The sequence below is a fragment of the Lactuca serriola genome, chromosome 5, assembly GCF_051521515.1.
Source record: "Lactuca serriola cultivar US96UC23 chromosome 5, Lser_US96UC23_V15, whole genome shotgun sequence".
Classification (NCBI taxonomy): domain Eukaryota; kingdom Viridiplantae; phylum Streptophyta; class Magnoliopsida; order Asterales; family Asteraceae; genus Lactuca; species Lactuca serriola.
This window is the reverse complement of record NC_136412.1, coordinates 325,060,319-325,074,160: the sequence shown is the minus strand read 5'-3', so window position 1 is coordinate 325,074,160 and position 13,842 is coordinate 325,060,319. Positions and strand designations below refer to the sequence as shown.

General features: G+C 33.4%; 1 protein-coding gene across 1 annotated transcript; it reads right to left on the bottom strand.

Moving 5' to 3' along the window:
* Positions 1-8,491: 8,491 nt before the first annotated feature.
* Positions 8,492-11,191, bottom strand: HAT14 (homeobox leucine zipper protein). Its single transcript, XM_079003430.1, has 4 exons — positions 10,685-11,191; positions 10,187-10,587; positions 9,129-9,208; positions 8,492-9,001 (listed from the first exon to the last, which is right to left on the bottom strand). Exons 1-4 carry the CDS (start codon positions 11,028-11,030, stop codon positions 8,734-8,736), a joined length of 1,095 nt encoding a protein of 364 aa, XP_078859556.1. The 5' UTR covers positions 11,031-11,191; the 3' UTR covers positions 8,492-8,733.
* Between the last annotated feature and the right edge of the window lie 2,651 nt (positions 11,192-13,842).

The following is a 13,842-nucleotide window of genomic DNA, read 5'->3' as shown; positions in this document are numbered from 1 at the left end:
GATTTTAGATTACATAAAATTTAAGAACATTTCTTATAAAAAATCTATAAAAAATATTTTTTAAATAAGCAAATTAGGATCTCTCGTGCAAACTCTAATGCAAGAGCAGTGAAGCTTAAAAATACTTGTTGTCTTTTTCTTTAACCTATCACTTTGGCATTGTCTTTTGTTTTAATCGGATGTTGGTGACAATTTACCATCTCCAAACGCCAATTTCCCGATTTCGAACCAAGACCTTAACCTTAATGATCTTGTGGCACTTTGAATGTCTATTTGGTGTAATCTGGTATGATTGTGATCACTAAGGGAGGAATGAATCATTCCCTCCTAACCTACTGTCACATCAATTTTTGTCTCTCTTTTTTCTTCAACTTTCCCAACCCAGAACACACAAAATCCTATCTTTCTCAACCAACTCAACCCACTCAATTAAAAAAAATAATACAAAACAACTAAGGTACAAGTCTTAAAACACATGATACAAGAGAAAATGAGAGAAAGTAGAGAGAGATTATGAAGCGGGTTAGTGAAACCAATTAAACAACCCATCACTCCCAACCCACTGAAGTAGGATTGGTATCTTGGAGGTACCAGCAGTAACTCTATTGCTAATTAAGATTTTACCTTGATTGTATTGTATTTTTTTTAATTGAATGGGTTGAGTGAGTTGAAAAAGATAGGGTTTCCGTGTGTTGTGGGTTGAGAAAAATGAAGAAAAATAAAAGAGAAAAATTGACGTGACAGTGGGTTGAGTGGGGTGGGAGGGAATGACTCCCTCCTACCTAATGACATTACTTTTGTATGATTCTAATACAACTTTCAATCAAGACAAAAAAAATACCAAATCTTATGTTTGGACAAAAAAATGGGTTGTGACCTCAAATTATATGCTTTTCGTTGGTAATATGTTATGATTACGCAATTTATAAATTCTGTTATTTTGATTTGTTTGTACCTGTAGAAGAACATCGCAAAACTTACACAACAAGTAATCCCCATCTTCCATTTCCACAAATATGTACCCGCCTCCCTTTGTAACGAACTTTTCATGTAATAGAATATCTACTGTTAACATGGATGTCCTCCTTATATTAGAATTCCAAATATATGAAAAAAATGTAGAAAACCAATTAAAAAAGTGACCAGTGGTTCACCACGGTCTCACTAAATGGATCAACCCGTCTAACTCATTTAATTAGATAGGTTGGGTTGGGTAAAAATTATCAACCCGTCAATCCATTTAACTTTAATATGTGTATATATATATATATATATATATATATATATATATATATATATATATATATATAATTTAATATTATTTGAATATTATCATGTATTAATCAAAGTATTAATTTGTAAATTATAATGTTGCATTTTTATTTTCTCTGTTCAATAAAATTCAATCATAATTTCCATCCTTTTTTTAGCGCCGATAATAATGGTCACTCTCCAAAATCACTGTGAAACTAAACATTTTTAATGTTATTTGAACAATTTATTTGTATTTATGAATTAGCATTGTGCTTTTGTCATAATTATTAAATTTTATTTATGTTTTATAATTTAATTGGTATAATATTTAATTCTATAATTTATTTAATTGATTTTAAATGGGTTAACGAAGTTTAACCCATTTATTTAAAAGGTTGGGTCGAGAACTACATAAACAGGTCAACCCGGTGACAACCAATTTATCTAGAAGGTTGGGTTGAGTTGGGATGGAAATATCAATCCATTTAAATAAACAGTTTGGGTTGGGTTGAAATTTTCAATCCAATTATTAAATGTGTTGAACCCAAACCCAACCCAAGTCGGCTCATTGCCACCTCTACCTTTGACGTCCCGCCACTAATGTAAATCAAGTATGCAAACGTGATGAAGAATCTAGACGAGGATGCTTGCAAATTCTACCATTCCAAGATATCCATCAATCCAAGTAGCTTTCTCGTGTACATTGAAGTTTTACTAGAGGTGTATGAGTTTTGTTTTGGGATAGTAACCAAACTACTTCACATACACTTAATTTCATAAACGCATAAAAGGTAATCAATTAAAAACTATGAGAAAAAGACTGCTGATTAAATTAATTAGTGCATTATCGATGATGTTAAGATTAAAATCAAACAAGCAGACTGTAGTTTGGGCATCAAGGCAGCAGGGAAGGGAGACAAATATGAGAAATTACGATGGATGGTGCATAGTGTTTGTAGTCGCAGGTGAAAATCATGTTAAGTGTAGAAGAGACAGAAGTATGTGGTGCTTTTGAGATCGACGATTGTTAGGACATAAATTTGTGGTTTATACTTTGCTTTTCAAGGCTTTTAGAGTTCTCGGTTTAGGACCGAAATCTATATAATTTTGGTGGACTTAATGATGTTTTCGGTTGGGCTAGGTTTTAGTAATTATGTATTAGTATATAATATGTTATTGTCAGTCGTGAAGAGAGTTAGGCATTCGGTTTTATCAGAGAGAGATATAGGGAGCATTAACAGTTAGAAATCGTTTTATCTTATGTACCCAACTATTAATCAATAATAGTGTGCATTGAAGATTCATGTGTTGTGTTCTTGTTTCATATTTATTGTTTTGTGTTTATCACTTGATTAGGATTCCGCACTAATCTCATGTTTTAGATTGATACCTAGATCGGGGTTTTACAATTGGTATCAGAGCTTGAAAACGAGTAAGATGAAGGGTTGCTTGAATGGGCGGTGAAGGACACATCTCCACATATCAACCAAAGATAGAAGAAAAAAAGACGAGTTTGTGTAAGCATCTGATTGGAAGCGTATCAGGCGGTGAGGACCTATGGAAACCATTTATTGATGCAGAAGAGAGCGATCAGTGAGAGTTGACGAGGATAACGTCGTTTGCTTAAGAAATTAATGTTAGAAATTTAGGGCTTCTGGTGGAGATCTGGATACCAACTTGGATCGTGAGAACACTTTCCGAATTGATATTTCTATCCCATGCTTGGGTTATAAGAAATTCAGCCTAGGATAATCCAAGTGGACACTTACGATACTAGGCACATAAATCGTAAGCCAAATTGCTAGAAAGATTTTGTGAAAGTTTGAAGAAAACGAGAGCTAAATTTCGTGTGTTTCTTCTGAGATGAAAGAACCGTTTATATAATAAACGAGATTAGGGTTTCATTAGGGTTGGGCCGTCATGAGTTGCTTTGGAAGCAAGTCAGGGTAATCCGAATTTTAATGAGGATTTAAGGTTACCAAAACTAACGAGTTTCATTAGTTTTACCATATTCATCCTCAAGAATCCTAATTTCCCACTATGTTACCATATGTAAAATTCGGAGAGGTAGACAGGGGCTCTGCCCCTTGGACCTCGCTAGGGGCAGCGCGCTGCTCCTTTGGAAACTTTGGACCCAGGGGCGCTGTCCCCGGACCCCCGACTTGTTGTCGAACTAGCTTCAAATTTGATCTAATGCATGTGTGCACTTCGTACAAACCCGAACATATATTAGAATACAAATTATGAAGCCCCTTAGCTCACATATTAATTCCAATTACATAAAATGACATGGTGACAGTAAAATCACCAACAATTGGGTGAAAATAGGGATAATGGCAAAGAGGTCATATGGCGATAGCTATTTGATCGGAAGAAGATGAGGCGAGTCGATCAATGCAAAAAGAAGCCACGACTCTACATCCCAAGCCGACTTGTGAAGTTCTTGTTCATAAGTCGTGATGAGAATTATTATTATTATATATATATATATATATATATATGTATATATATATATATATATATATATATATATATATATATATATATATGTGGTTGTTTTTGCAAATAGCAAACAAAATTATTCACATAATCTTACAAAATTAACAAATGATTATTTTGATTTATATGTTTGTAATGAAAATATTTGTAAAAATGATCACATAATTATTTTGAGCTAACGTAAATGATACAACTTTTATATATTTCGCTACTAGATTAAAACCCATGTACTATACGGGTGATATGTTAAAATAACATATACTAACAAATCTCTATCTATCTTAGAAACGTTGAGTTAACGTAAATGATACAAGTTTTATATATTTCGCTACTAGGTTAAAACCCGTGTATTATACGGGTGATATGTTAAAATAACATATACTAACAAATCTCTATCTATCTAAGAAACGTTGAGGGAAAGACCGACCTTAGCTTGGTTGGTAGATAGAGTGGAGGATTGTAGACCTTAGCAAAGGATACCACCAAAGGAAATTCTCTTATTTGAAGGAATTGTTTTTTTTTCAGGAGGATTTAAACATGTTTTTGGAATAAAAGTCTGATTTACAATATTACTTTTAGATATGATAACTGTCTAAATAACATGTTTGTCCAATGTTATCACTTATAGTACCATTACATAGACTATTTTTCTAATCAATATTTCTCAGTAATGTTACTGGAACCCATATAAATGGAACCATGACTTTTAAAAAAAACTAGTTCAGATTTTTGGTCCAAATAAATCTATTGAAGGAATACATGTCTCATATGTTAGTATCACCTACCTTATTTTAAATTTTCATTTTGTTATGGTTTTTTTAGAATTATGTATCTTTTTTGTCGTAATACATATTGTCCGACAAAAGTTGATTATTTGATATTAAATACAATTAACAAATTTCAATCAATCATAAATAATTAAAAATATTAAGAACATTATTGGACGATGTGGTTTTAAAATTTTATATACATTTTGGTTAGACACCGTTTAACAAACATAGTAAATCTAATTAACAAACAAAAGTTACTGATGTAAAAAATTGATTTTGAAACTTGAATAAAAATAGAAACATCGATATCGGCTATTTCTTTATTTATATCGTCCAGTTAAAAACAAAAAACATTTCAACCTTGTACATTATACCACTACAAGTTCATGGTAACACCAATTTTTAAAAGCCCTTTAGATCAGAACCATAAGTTAACATGCAACTGTTATGCTGGAGGTCGGTAGTTCGATCCCCAGGAGGCTACATTTTTTATTTTAAAACAGAAAAATAATTTGGAATAGATTTTGAACATGGAACCAAATGAGAGTAAAAGTGTAAAATACTTTAAGGCCAACAGATCAATTGCTTTATTTATTTACTTATAATTGTAAGAAATATTTAACTTCAACAAACAATAAAATACTAGTAAGAGATCTTTAATTTAGAAAAACCTTAAAATATTAGTATAAATATAACAACTGGATGTGCAATGTCCTCGAGTAATTGCAACAAAGGCGGTTTCAGTCTATTACTAAACCACAAAAAGTTGACCGGTGAATAAGTGATTTGACAGATAATTTAATGTCGTTTTATAGTATGGATAGACATCAAAAGCTCTTTGCATATTTTCCATTGCTCCCCTAACACATAAGCTAAAAGGAACATACATAACCACTATTGTAGAAAGTAAAAATTCTGCAAAAAGTAGTTGGCATGACTTTGTTGCAACACATGATCATAATTCTTGGTTTCCCCTCTCAAATTGACCCAATTTGTTGCAATAGGGACAAATGCTAACTGCCAAGTCGTACAAATGCATGATACTGTGGATACAATTGCAAGAACCTCTTTCAAAATAAATGCAAAATTAGAATAAAAGTGTGCAAGAGAAGTAATCAAGTAGGTTTATACATGGCCAATAAGCGAGAATATTCGATAGCTCTCCATCACAAAATATAGATTCAAACTATCTTTACCTTGGTTTGTCTCTTCAAAGAGTTTTTTTTGGCCCGGTTCTTGTTCATGAAAGTTTTAGGTACTGAAGTTTGATCTTATGATCCATTCAAGTATGATTCCCCCACAACCGAACCCAAGCTTGGCAAATCCATTTCAAATGTTACCTGAAAATAGCAACACATCAAAATTTAACGTCTAAGTGTGTTTTTGAGTTCATACTTATCATGTTAATTCCTGATATTGTATTTTCTGCACACAATAAGGGACCGGTTCCATTCAAAGAGTTCATATTTGTCATCTAAACAAAACTATGAAGCTAAAAAATACTACCAACACAACCCTCTGTCATTAACATATTAAAGATTTTATATACTTACCGATATAACATATATTTAAAATTCCTAATTCTAAAAACTTTACGTGTAAGAAGAATCACATGTTCATGATGCTTGAAAAAGGAATATAAGAAGAATGACCGATATTTATTAGTTCATCAATTGAAATTTTACAACTATTTTTACAGTTCACCGGTTGAGATTTTCTTCTCATGTTGCGGTCGAGGAAACTATGAATGCCTTGATCAAATTTGACTATTAAGTTAATAGATAATTCCTATAAATGCTAAAAATCCAAGCAGTAAAACATAACAACGAAGGCTATCAACAAAAAAAAACTCCTTTTTATAACATGAAAATAACTTGAATTTATAAATCGGTGATGTTTAAAAAACTCTAGGTTGGAGAAGCAGTTAAAAAACACAATAAATGTTGAAACTTGAATCGCCTTACCCAAATAAATTTTAACAGATGATACTGTTAAGTTAGTAACCCCAAATAAAAAAAGGATGACGTGATTATAGTATTATCATCACCATGATGAGCTTATGCAACATTTATTTGCAAGTGATTCAACATGCATTCATTAATTATATGCTCTTGGTTAAGATTTAGAGTCGAAAACTGAATTCAAAGTAAATTTTGGATTCCCCACTGATACCATGAAAAAAAAGACAACAAAGCATACAAATGGCTAGAAGATACAAATGAATATCTTTGGGGATTAGAGATTCGATTGATGCATATGCATATAATGATTTCGGATTTCAGTCATGGTTTATAGGAAAGTAAGAAATTCGAAGCCAATAACACCTACATCTAAACAAAAAGTGAAATAGACAAAATAAAACCTAGATAATCCAAGTATCCAACAAACACACCTCAAACCAATAGAAATTACAGATTTGAAGCTCAACCTGCGTCTGAATTTTAATGTAGCTCAATGTTTCTTAGATAGATAGAGAATATTGAGATTTGAATGCGAGGAAGATACAGAAAACCTGCCAATGATTTTTGGTCTTCTTGAATTTAAAGGGCTACTGATTTTACAACCGAAGGGAGTGAATTAGGGATTTTGAAATCCAAGTTAGAGTGAATCAAGGACTGAGATTTGAGGTTGGTTGAAGATTGAATTGGAACATGGAGGAGAAGCTATCGAACCTGAACATGGTGATGAGTCCGAAGATTTCAATCGCTCTCTCTATCTGCTTTTCAATCGAACACTTATGTGGAGGTGGTGGAGCTTATTAGGGATGAATTCAATATTGTAAAGCTTAATTATGGAGAAAGTTTGTGACGATTATGGTTTACATCATAAGATACAGAGTGGTCACTTCCTGATTTAATAGGATTGCACTGAGCGGTTGAAGATTATATGATTTGCTAATTTTACTGGATTGATTGCAATGGAAATTGGAGAATACACTTAGTTCTTAAACATTTGAGTTGGATCGATTACATAACGGCAGAGCAAGAATTTCACATACATGATTTGAGTGGGAAAATTAGATAGGAGGGTGCTTAGTTATTGTCACGTGACAAAAATATACTTATTTATTAGATTAGGGAATAAATGAGGCCATTTCATATTTGAGATATATTCTAATTTGAACCGACCACTTGCTAAAATTATTTTTTTCCACATAGACTATAAACGTGTAGTATTATAGGCTTTCCAACTAAATGTCATATTTGTGTACCTTTGTATGAGTATCATTATCCACTTTAGTACTGTATGTTTTAAAAAAAAAAAAATCCGTCAAATTTAAGTAAAATTACTGATAATTATTATATTATTTTTTAAGTAATATATTAAATTTTGTTAGATTTCGGTGAAAAATAAAACATGTTCGTTAATTTACAGTAGATTTCCACTAATTCAAAACAAATAAATGACATTGAAACGCGGTATATGTTTAAATTTAATAGTTATTTCGATAAATACAAAAAAGTCAAAGTCATTTATAATAATGTGGGTTTTCTTTTTCTTAAAATATATTTTTCTCTATTATTATTTATTTCGAAACTGAAATGATTAGTTCCGTAAATTCAATTCAAAGACTCGATAATCTCTAAAGACCAAAAGTTTAAAAGTGAAATTTTGGAATTAAATGTTTGGCCTTTTGAGGAATTGACTACATCACTTTTACTACTCACCAAATAGTAGTTGAACAATCAATTTTATGGTAATTGATTAGCTCATTACCCATACTTCTAGAATAAATATATATAAATTTTGGAATTTAATATATATATATATATATATATATATATATATATATATATATATATATATATATATATATATATATATATATATATATATATTAAGTAACTCAATTTCAAGATGGTTGCATAATCTTGACTACATCAAAAACATATTGATATAGAAATATTCTTTTCCTTTATAAAGTCTTTCTAAATACGTGGGAATTGCTCGAAGTTTTAAAAGATTAATGATAAGATAAATAATAGAGAAAGGAGGGCAAAATAATCTATAATATAAAATTCTTAGTCAAACCGTAATATCTAACGAAGAAAGATAGAGGCCAAAAAACGAAGAAATAAGCATGTGGTCAAGAAAGGGCAAAATATTATTTACATAAGCAAGCATGCGAATTGCGTTTCAGTGGTTTTCTCAGTTGTTTAATTAGTCAAAATCGCATGAGCCAAAACGACATGCTTGATATATGTTAATGCTAGTGTCGGTGGCTGCCAGTGGGTGGTTGTTGTGGGCGGGGAGTGGCGGTGTTGGTGTTGGTGGTGGTGGTTGTGGTGGTAGCCACTCGTTCACAAGAAGGGCACATGGTGAGAGTGGTGGCTGGCATTTGCATGTAGAATGGTTGAGAAGTCTTTAACGCACGTAGTTCTTGAAGCTCCTTTTGCAATCTTCGGTTTTCTTCAGTTAGGGTTTCACAACATCTCTTTAAATACTCACAATCGACCTCCGTTTGCTTCAGTTTTGTCCTGTGATTATTTCATCAAATTTGTTTCAGTTTTTCTCTTATTAAATTATCTTTATTCAAAAATAAAATTCGTCAAAATTAATTGCTTTAATAATAAAAATAATAGATATATATATCATAATCATTACCTTGCCCTTCTGTTTTGAAACCAAACTTCGACTTGTCGTGGACGAAGATTTAACTGCTTTGCTAAAGCTTGCTTTTGTTTCTGCAAAAATAATGGATAAATAATATTAGTTGCATATTAAGAAAAATGTATTCATAGCCCAAATAATAATAACAGAATACACTTTCGCAACATATTCTCAACTACCTATAGTTTCAAAACCAGACAATTAAAATGTAAATGACATGATGACGTGCAACATTTATCATGTCATAAAGATATATTTTCACAAAAAAGTTGGTGTTAATATAATGCATCCCATAACATATAATCAATGAAATAGTACAAACATAACATACGCTTCTTGACAAAGTAGCACAGAATATTTACTACACCCAAATCATTTATTTCTTGTACTTGTGTCTTTGTGAGATATATTATGATGGGTGCATTGATGTTTAGCCGGATACATTCGGACCGTCTTATAATATGATCATAACGAATGGGACCAGAAGTTTCTTCATCCACATACAAATAATATTATCTTAAATTTTGATAAAGAACAGAAAGTCTCACAGCTAACTGATACTAACTTGAGTTTATTCGATAATAATAATAATAAGAAGCTTCGAGTTCTTGGGTTTGAAGCTATAATGTGTGTTTTGGGGCATATGCAAAATCTTGAGCTTGAATGCCACCGTTAGTAAACTCATGAGAACCATGAGTTTAAATGGTATATATCCCAAGATCATGTTAAAAAACTTCAAAAAAGATGACATCTTTTGCGACTTCAGACATATATACACATAACTTAGACTGTGTATATATGTTCAAGCCCTAAACTCCAAGAACTAAGAATATATTGTATGATTTCACTTTTTAATGTTTCTACCCAATAAAAATTAACATGGTTTCACCGAAAAACTTTTTAATCTGAATCAAATATGATATAATTAATACCATCCAATTTCTTATATAAATTACGAACGATTTGAACACTTCAATCCCAAGATGAAATCTGCATGCCAATATCAAGAGAGAGAGAGAGAGAGAGAGAGAGAGAGAGAGAGAGAGACTTACAGGGTTGAGGGTACTGTGTTCTTTGAAGCTATCTTCAAGAAAAGCAGATTGTTCTTTAGTGAGTCGGAGCTTTTTTCGGGTCAACCCGTTTTCATCTTCATCACTCATACCACCTCCCCTTGAAGAAGCTCTTTGATCACTTTCGGTAGCCTCTACCAACTCCAAATTAACAGTTGCTAGATCCAAATCTCTTTTCCTCGAATGGAATGATCTTCCACAGTTACTGCTTTTGAAGATGGAAGAGAAATCCATCTGAAAAGATGACGTACCACTGTTACTGTTGTTCGGAGATGACTCTCCGCCGGCGGTTTCTTCCATGTTTTCCTGATCAGACACAACCGCCAACGGCTTAACATCAAGAACTTGCACCGCTTTATTCTGCGAACCCATTTCTGTTATCACTGTTCCACAAGCAAGATCAAATAATTAAAATCAACGAAGCAAAAACTGAAACATTAATTTGGATACAAAATCTCAATTATGAATGTTGGGTTTTACAGTTTTTTGAGAGCCACGGGAAGGACCGGTGAGAAGGCGTTGGTGGTGGTGCAGATCGGAGAACAGGAGAAAAAGGAAGGAGATCAAGTTGCAGTGGTGGTGGTGGTGGCGGTGATGGATCCGATGAAGAAGAAGAACTTCTTTTCTCCTCAGATTTCCGATGTGCGTTATCATCATCTTTCTCTCTCATCATGTTCTTGAAGTTAAGCTCTACTTCAAGATTTTTACTTCCTCCCAACCCCATGCAAAACCCTAAATCCTTCATCTTCTGCTGCTGAGATCTGCTGTGATGATCCAACAATGAAAAGGGTTTTGGAGTATCTCCCAAGCTCAAAGCTAGTTCCATACTTTCTCTCTCTAAAAATTCTCTCTCTCTCTCTAGAAAATCTGTAATGACATGGGAACTATCTACGGACAAAGGGAGACTTATATAAATGATGTTCTAGGGTACAGTATGTACGTATTGAATTAAAGAGCTTCTAGAGAGAGAAAGAGAGGGGATAGAGAGAGATTTTCTTGATATTGTTAAAAAAGAAAGAAAAAGGAGTTTAAACAAATGGAAATTGTATAAACACACGGCCCAACAACAAAGACAAAGTCATTTCTTTTAATGTTGTTTTGTTTATTTCCAATTAGAGCACTTGTTTTTGTTTGTTCTTTTGGTTTTTTAAAGTATCTTTCTTTGGATTTGATTTAGGGGGAAAAGATTGACCAAACACAAATCTCGGTTGACAATCTCACGTGAATTTCTTTATTTATATAGCATGCCTACTTCTTGTGACTACAAGACTAAAGAGATAATATTTGCAATATTCATACACAAAAAGATTTGGTCGAGATAGTCGTAACCAAGCAAGGCTAGAATTGTCTTTTACTTACGCAAAGAACTGAACAATGGTCTTTTACTTGGCGTTTCACAAAAAGTATAGCGTAAGTCTTTATTCACATCATATCTGTTGTAGTCTAAGTTTTTAATTGCGTCAAAAAAGAAAATAATCACATGATCATATCTGTTGTAGTCTAAGTTTTTCATTCTTCCACGTTAATTATTTCAAAGTATGTTATGTTATTTTCTTATTTTTTTTATCAATTTATTAACATAAATAATTATTTTAGTTTTAGAACAAACAAATAAGACATTAATTATGATTAAAATTTTCCCTTATCTTAAAAAAAACACACACACACATAAACCGAAAATTAAAAGAATATAAAATATTTACTATGCGTTCTTTCTATATTTTTGAGCTTTGTATATATGTTCAATCAAATTTAGGCAAAGATTTTATGTGTTTTTGTATATATTTTTGAGCCTTGGCCAGGATATGTCTCCTATAGAGTACCAAACTATCATTTGTTACCGCCTCATGATTCTTTTATTTCCAATCGACGAGATATGCCAGTTTGTCGTAAGGCATGTTTGGATACATATGAGAAACATATGGTTCATTGTAGAGAGCTTCGTGGTTTCAAGTACAGACATGATGTGGTTAGGGATGTTCTCTTTGATGCTTGTCGGTGTGCTGATATTTCTGCGAAGAAATAAGCGCCAGTGAACTTTTTGACGGACCCGTAGGATGCAAGATCCACACTTAGACCGGCTGACATTTTGTTCTTTGGATGGGTAGGAGGGAAGCACACGATCTGAGGATAAGTCCAATCACGACGAAGAACTCATATATGTAACGTCTGGTTCCTGGTATGTATTTAATTCAAAATTTATTCACTTTTGTATAGAAACTCAACGAGTTGGAGGCCCCAAACTCGTCGAGTAGGAATGGACTAGGGCACGGGTTGTGAAGTCCTTGACGAGTTGAGAGCCTCAACTCGACGAGTAGGACTAGCAGAATGAAACCCTAACCTTATTTAAACATCTTAACCCCAAGGTGTTGGCCTCATTTCCAGCCTCCACGTCCCAAACGCTAAATGTCGAAACCCTAATGCATTGTGTAAGTTTGTGAGCCAACCTTGAAAGATTTTTGTGTGTTTAAAGCTTGTGGAAGAAGAAGAAGCTTGAGGACTCAAGAAGGAGTTTGTAGATCCAGAAACTTCACCCCATCCTCGTCACTTTTTGGTAAGCAAGTTTCAAACTTGCCAAATGATTTCTTAGATTTCTTTCTTAACACTTTTATTGGGTTTTTGGTCCAAATATTTTGATCATTGGGAAATTAACGTCCCAATTGAATACCCTATCAAATCTAGGGTCTTAAAGGGATTTCATGGCATAAAGGTGCAAACTTCATGGACATAGAAGCCCCATGCAACCTTTAGGCTACCATTTTGGCCTTTTAAGCTCCAAAGGGCCATTTATGAAGAGAAAGTTGAAGGCTTTACGTGTTCATCTAGTCTCTAAGGTCCAAATCTCTATTTGTACACCCTATTTTGAATTATTGATGGCTTTTGGATCAAGATTTAGATCTTTTAGAGTTAGGGTTTGAGATAAATATCTCGAGGAAGGGTATTGACGGGTAAAGTTGGAAACTTTACCCTCCTAAGGACATTTCCAGCCTATATCTGAAGTATAGAGCTTAGATTTGAAGATTAGTGACTTAATCCATTGAGAGGGAGCAACAGACTGAGGAACTCGGCGAGTTAATAGAGGAACTCGGTGAGTTGGGTCGAATTGTCCCGATTCTGTAAAAAGAAGATCTCGACGAGTCTGAGGAAGGACTCGATGAGTTGACTCATTTTATCACGATTCTGAGAAGCATGGAAACTCAACGAGTTAGAGGATGACTCAACGAGTTGGGTCCACTCAGAGTGTTAACTTTGACTTTGACTTGACATTGACTTCGACCTGGACCTTGACCAAGGTTGACCTGTGAAAGGGGTTTTGGGTATGGAATGATATCTAAAGGATTATCGGATTTTGACTAAGTATTATGTTGGTAATAACAGTTCAGAGAATCATTGGGCAGTCGTTAGAGAATCAATACCGTAAGATTCGGCATTCAACTTTGCGATGTGAGTTTCCTCCTGTAGGAACGGGTCAAAGGCACCAATGTTGGCCCGTTTATGTATGTTAGTATATTCCGGACTAAGGTTCGATGTCGGGCAGTGTCCGATGTAGGTTTATATGTTCCCAGACTTCGGTTCGATGTCGGGGAAAGCCCGAGGAATGTTTGTGTGCTTGATGTCTTTATGATTCTTGCATGTGC

Coding starts and splice junctions, on each gene's coding strand:
- HAT14 (XM_079003430.1), bottom strand. CDS start 11,030: ATGGAACTAGCTTTGAGCTTGGGAGATACTCCAAAACCCTTTTCATTG. Junction 10,588..10,684: donor CCCGTGGCTCTCAAAAAACT/GTAAAACCCAAC, acceptor CTTGTGGAACAG/TGATAACAGAAATGGGTTCG. Junction 9,209..10,186: donor AACACAGTACCCTCAACCCT/GTAAGTCTCTCT, acceptor TTATTTTTGCAG/AAACAAAAGCAAGCTTTAGC.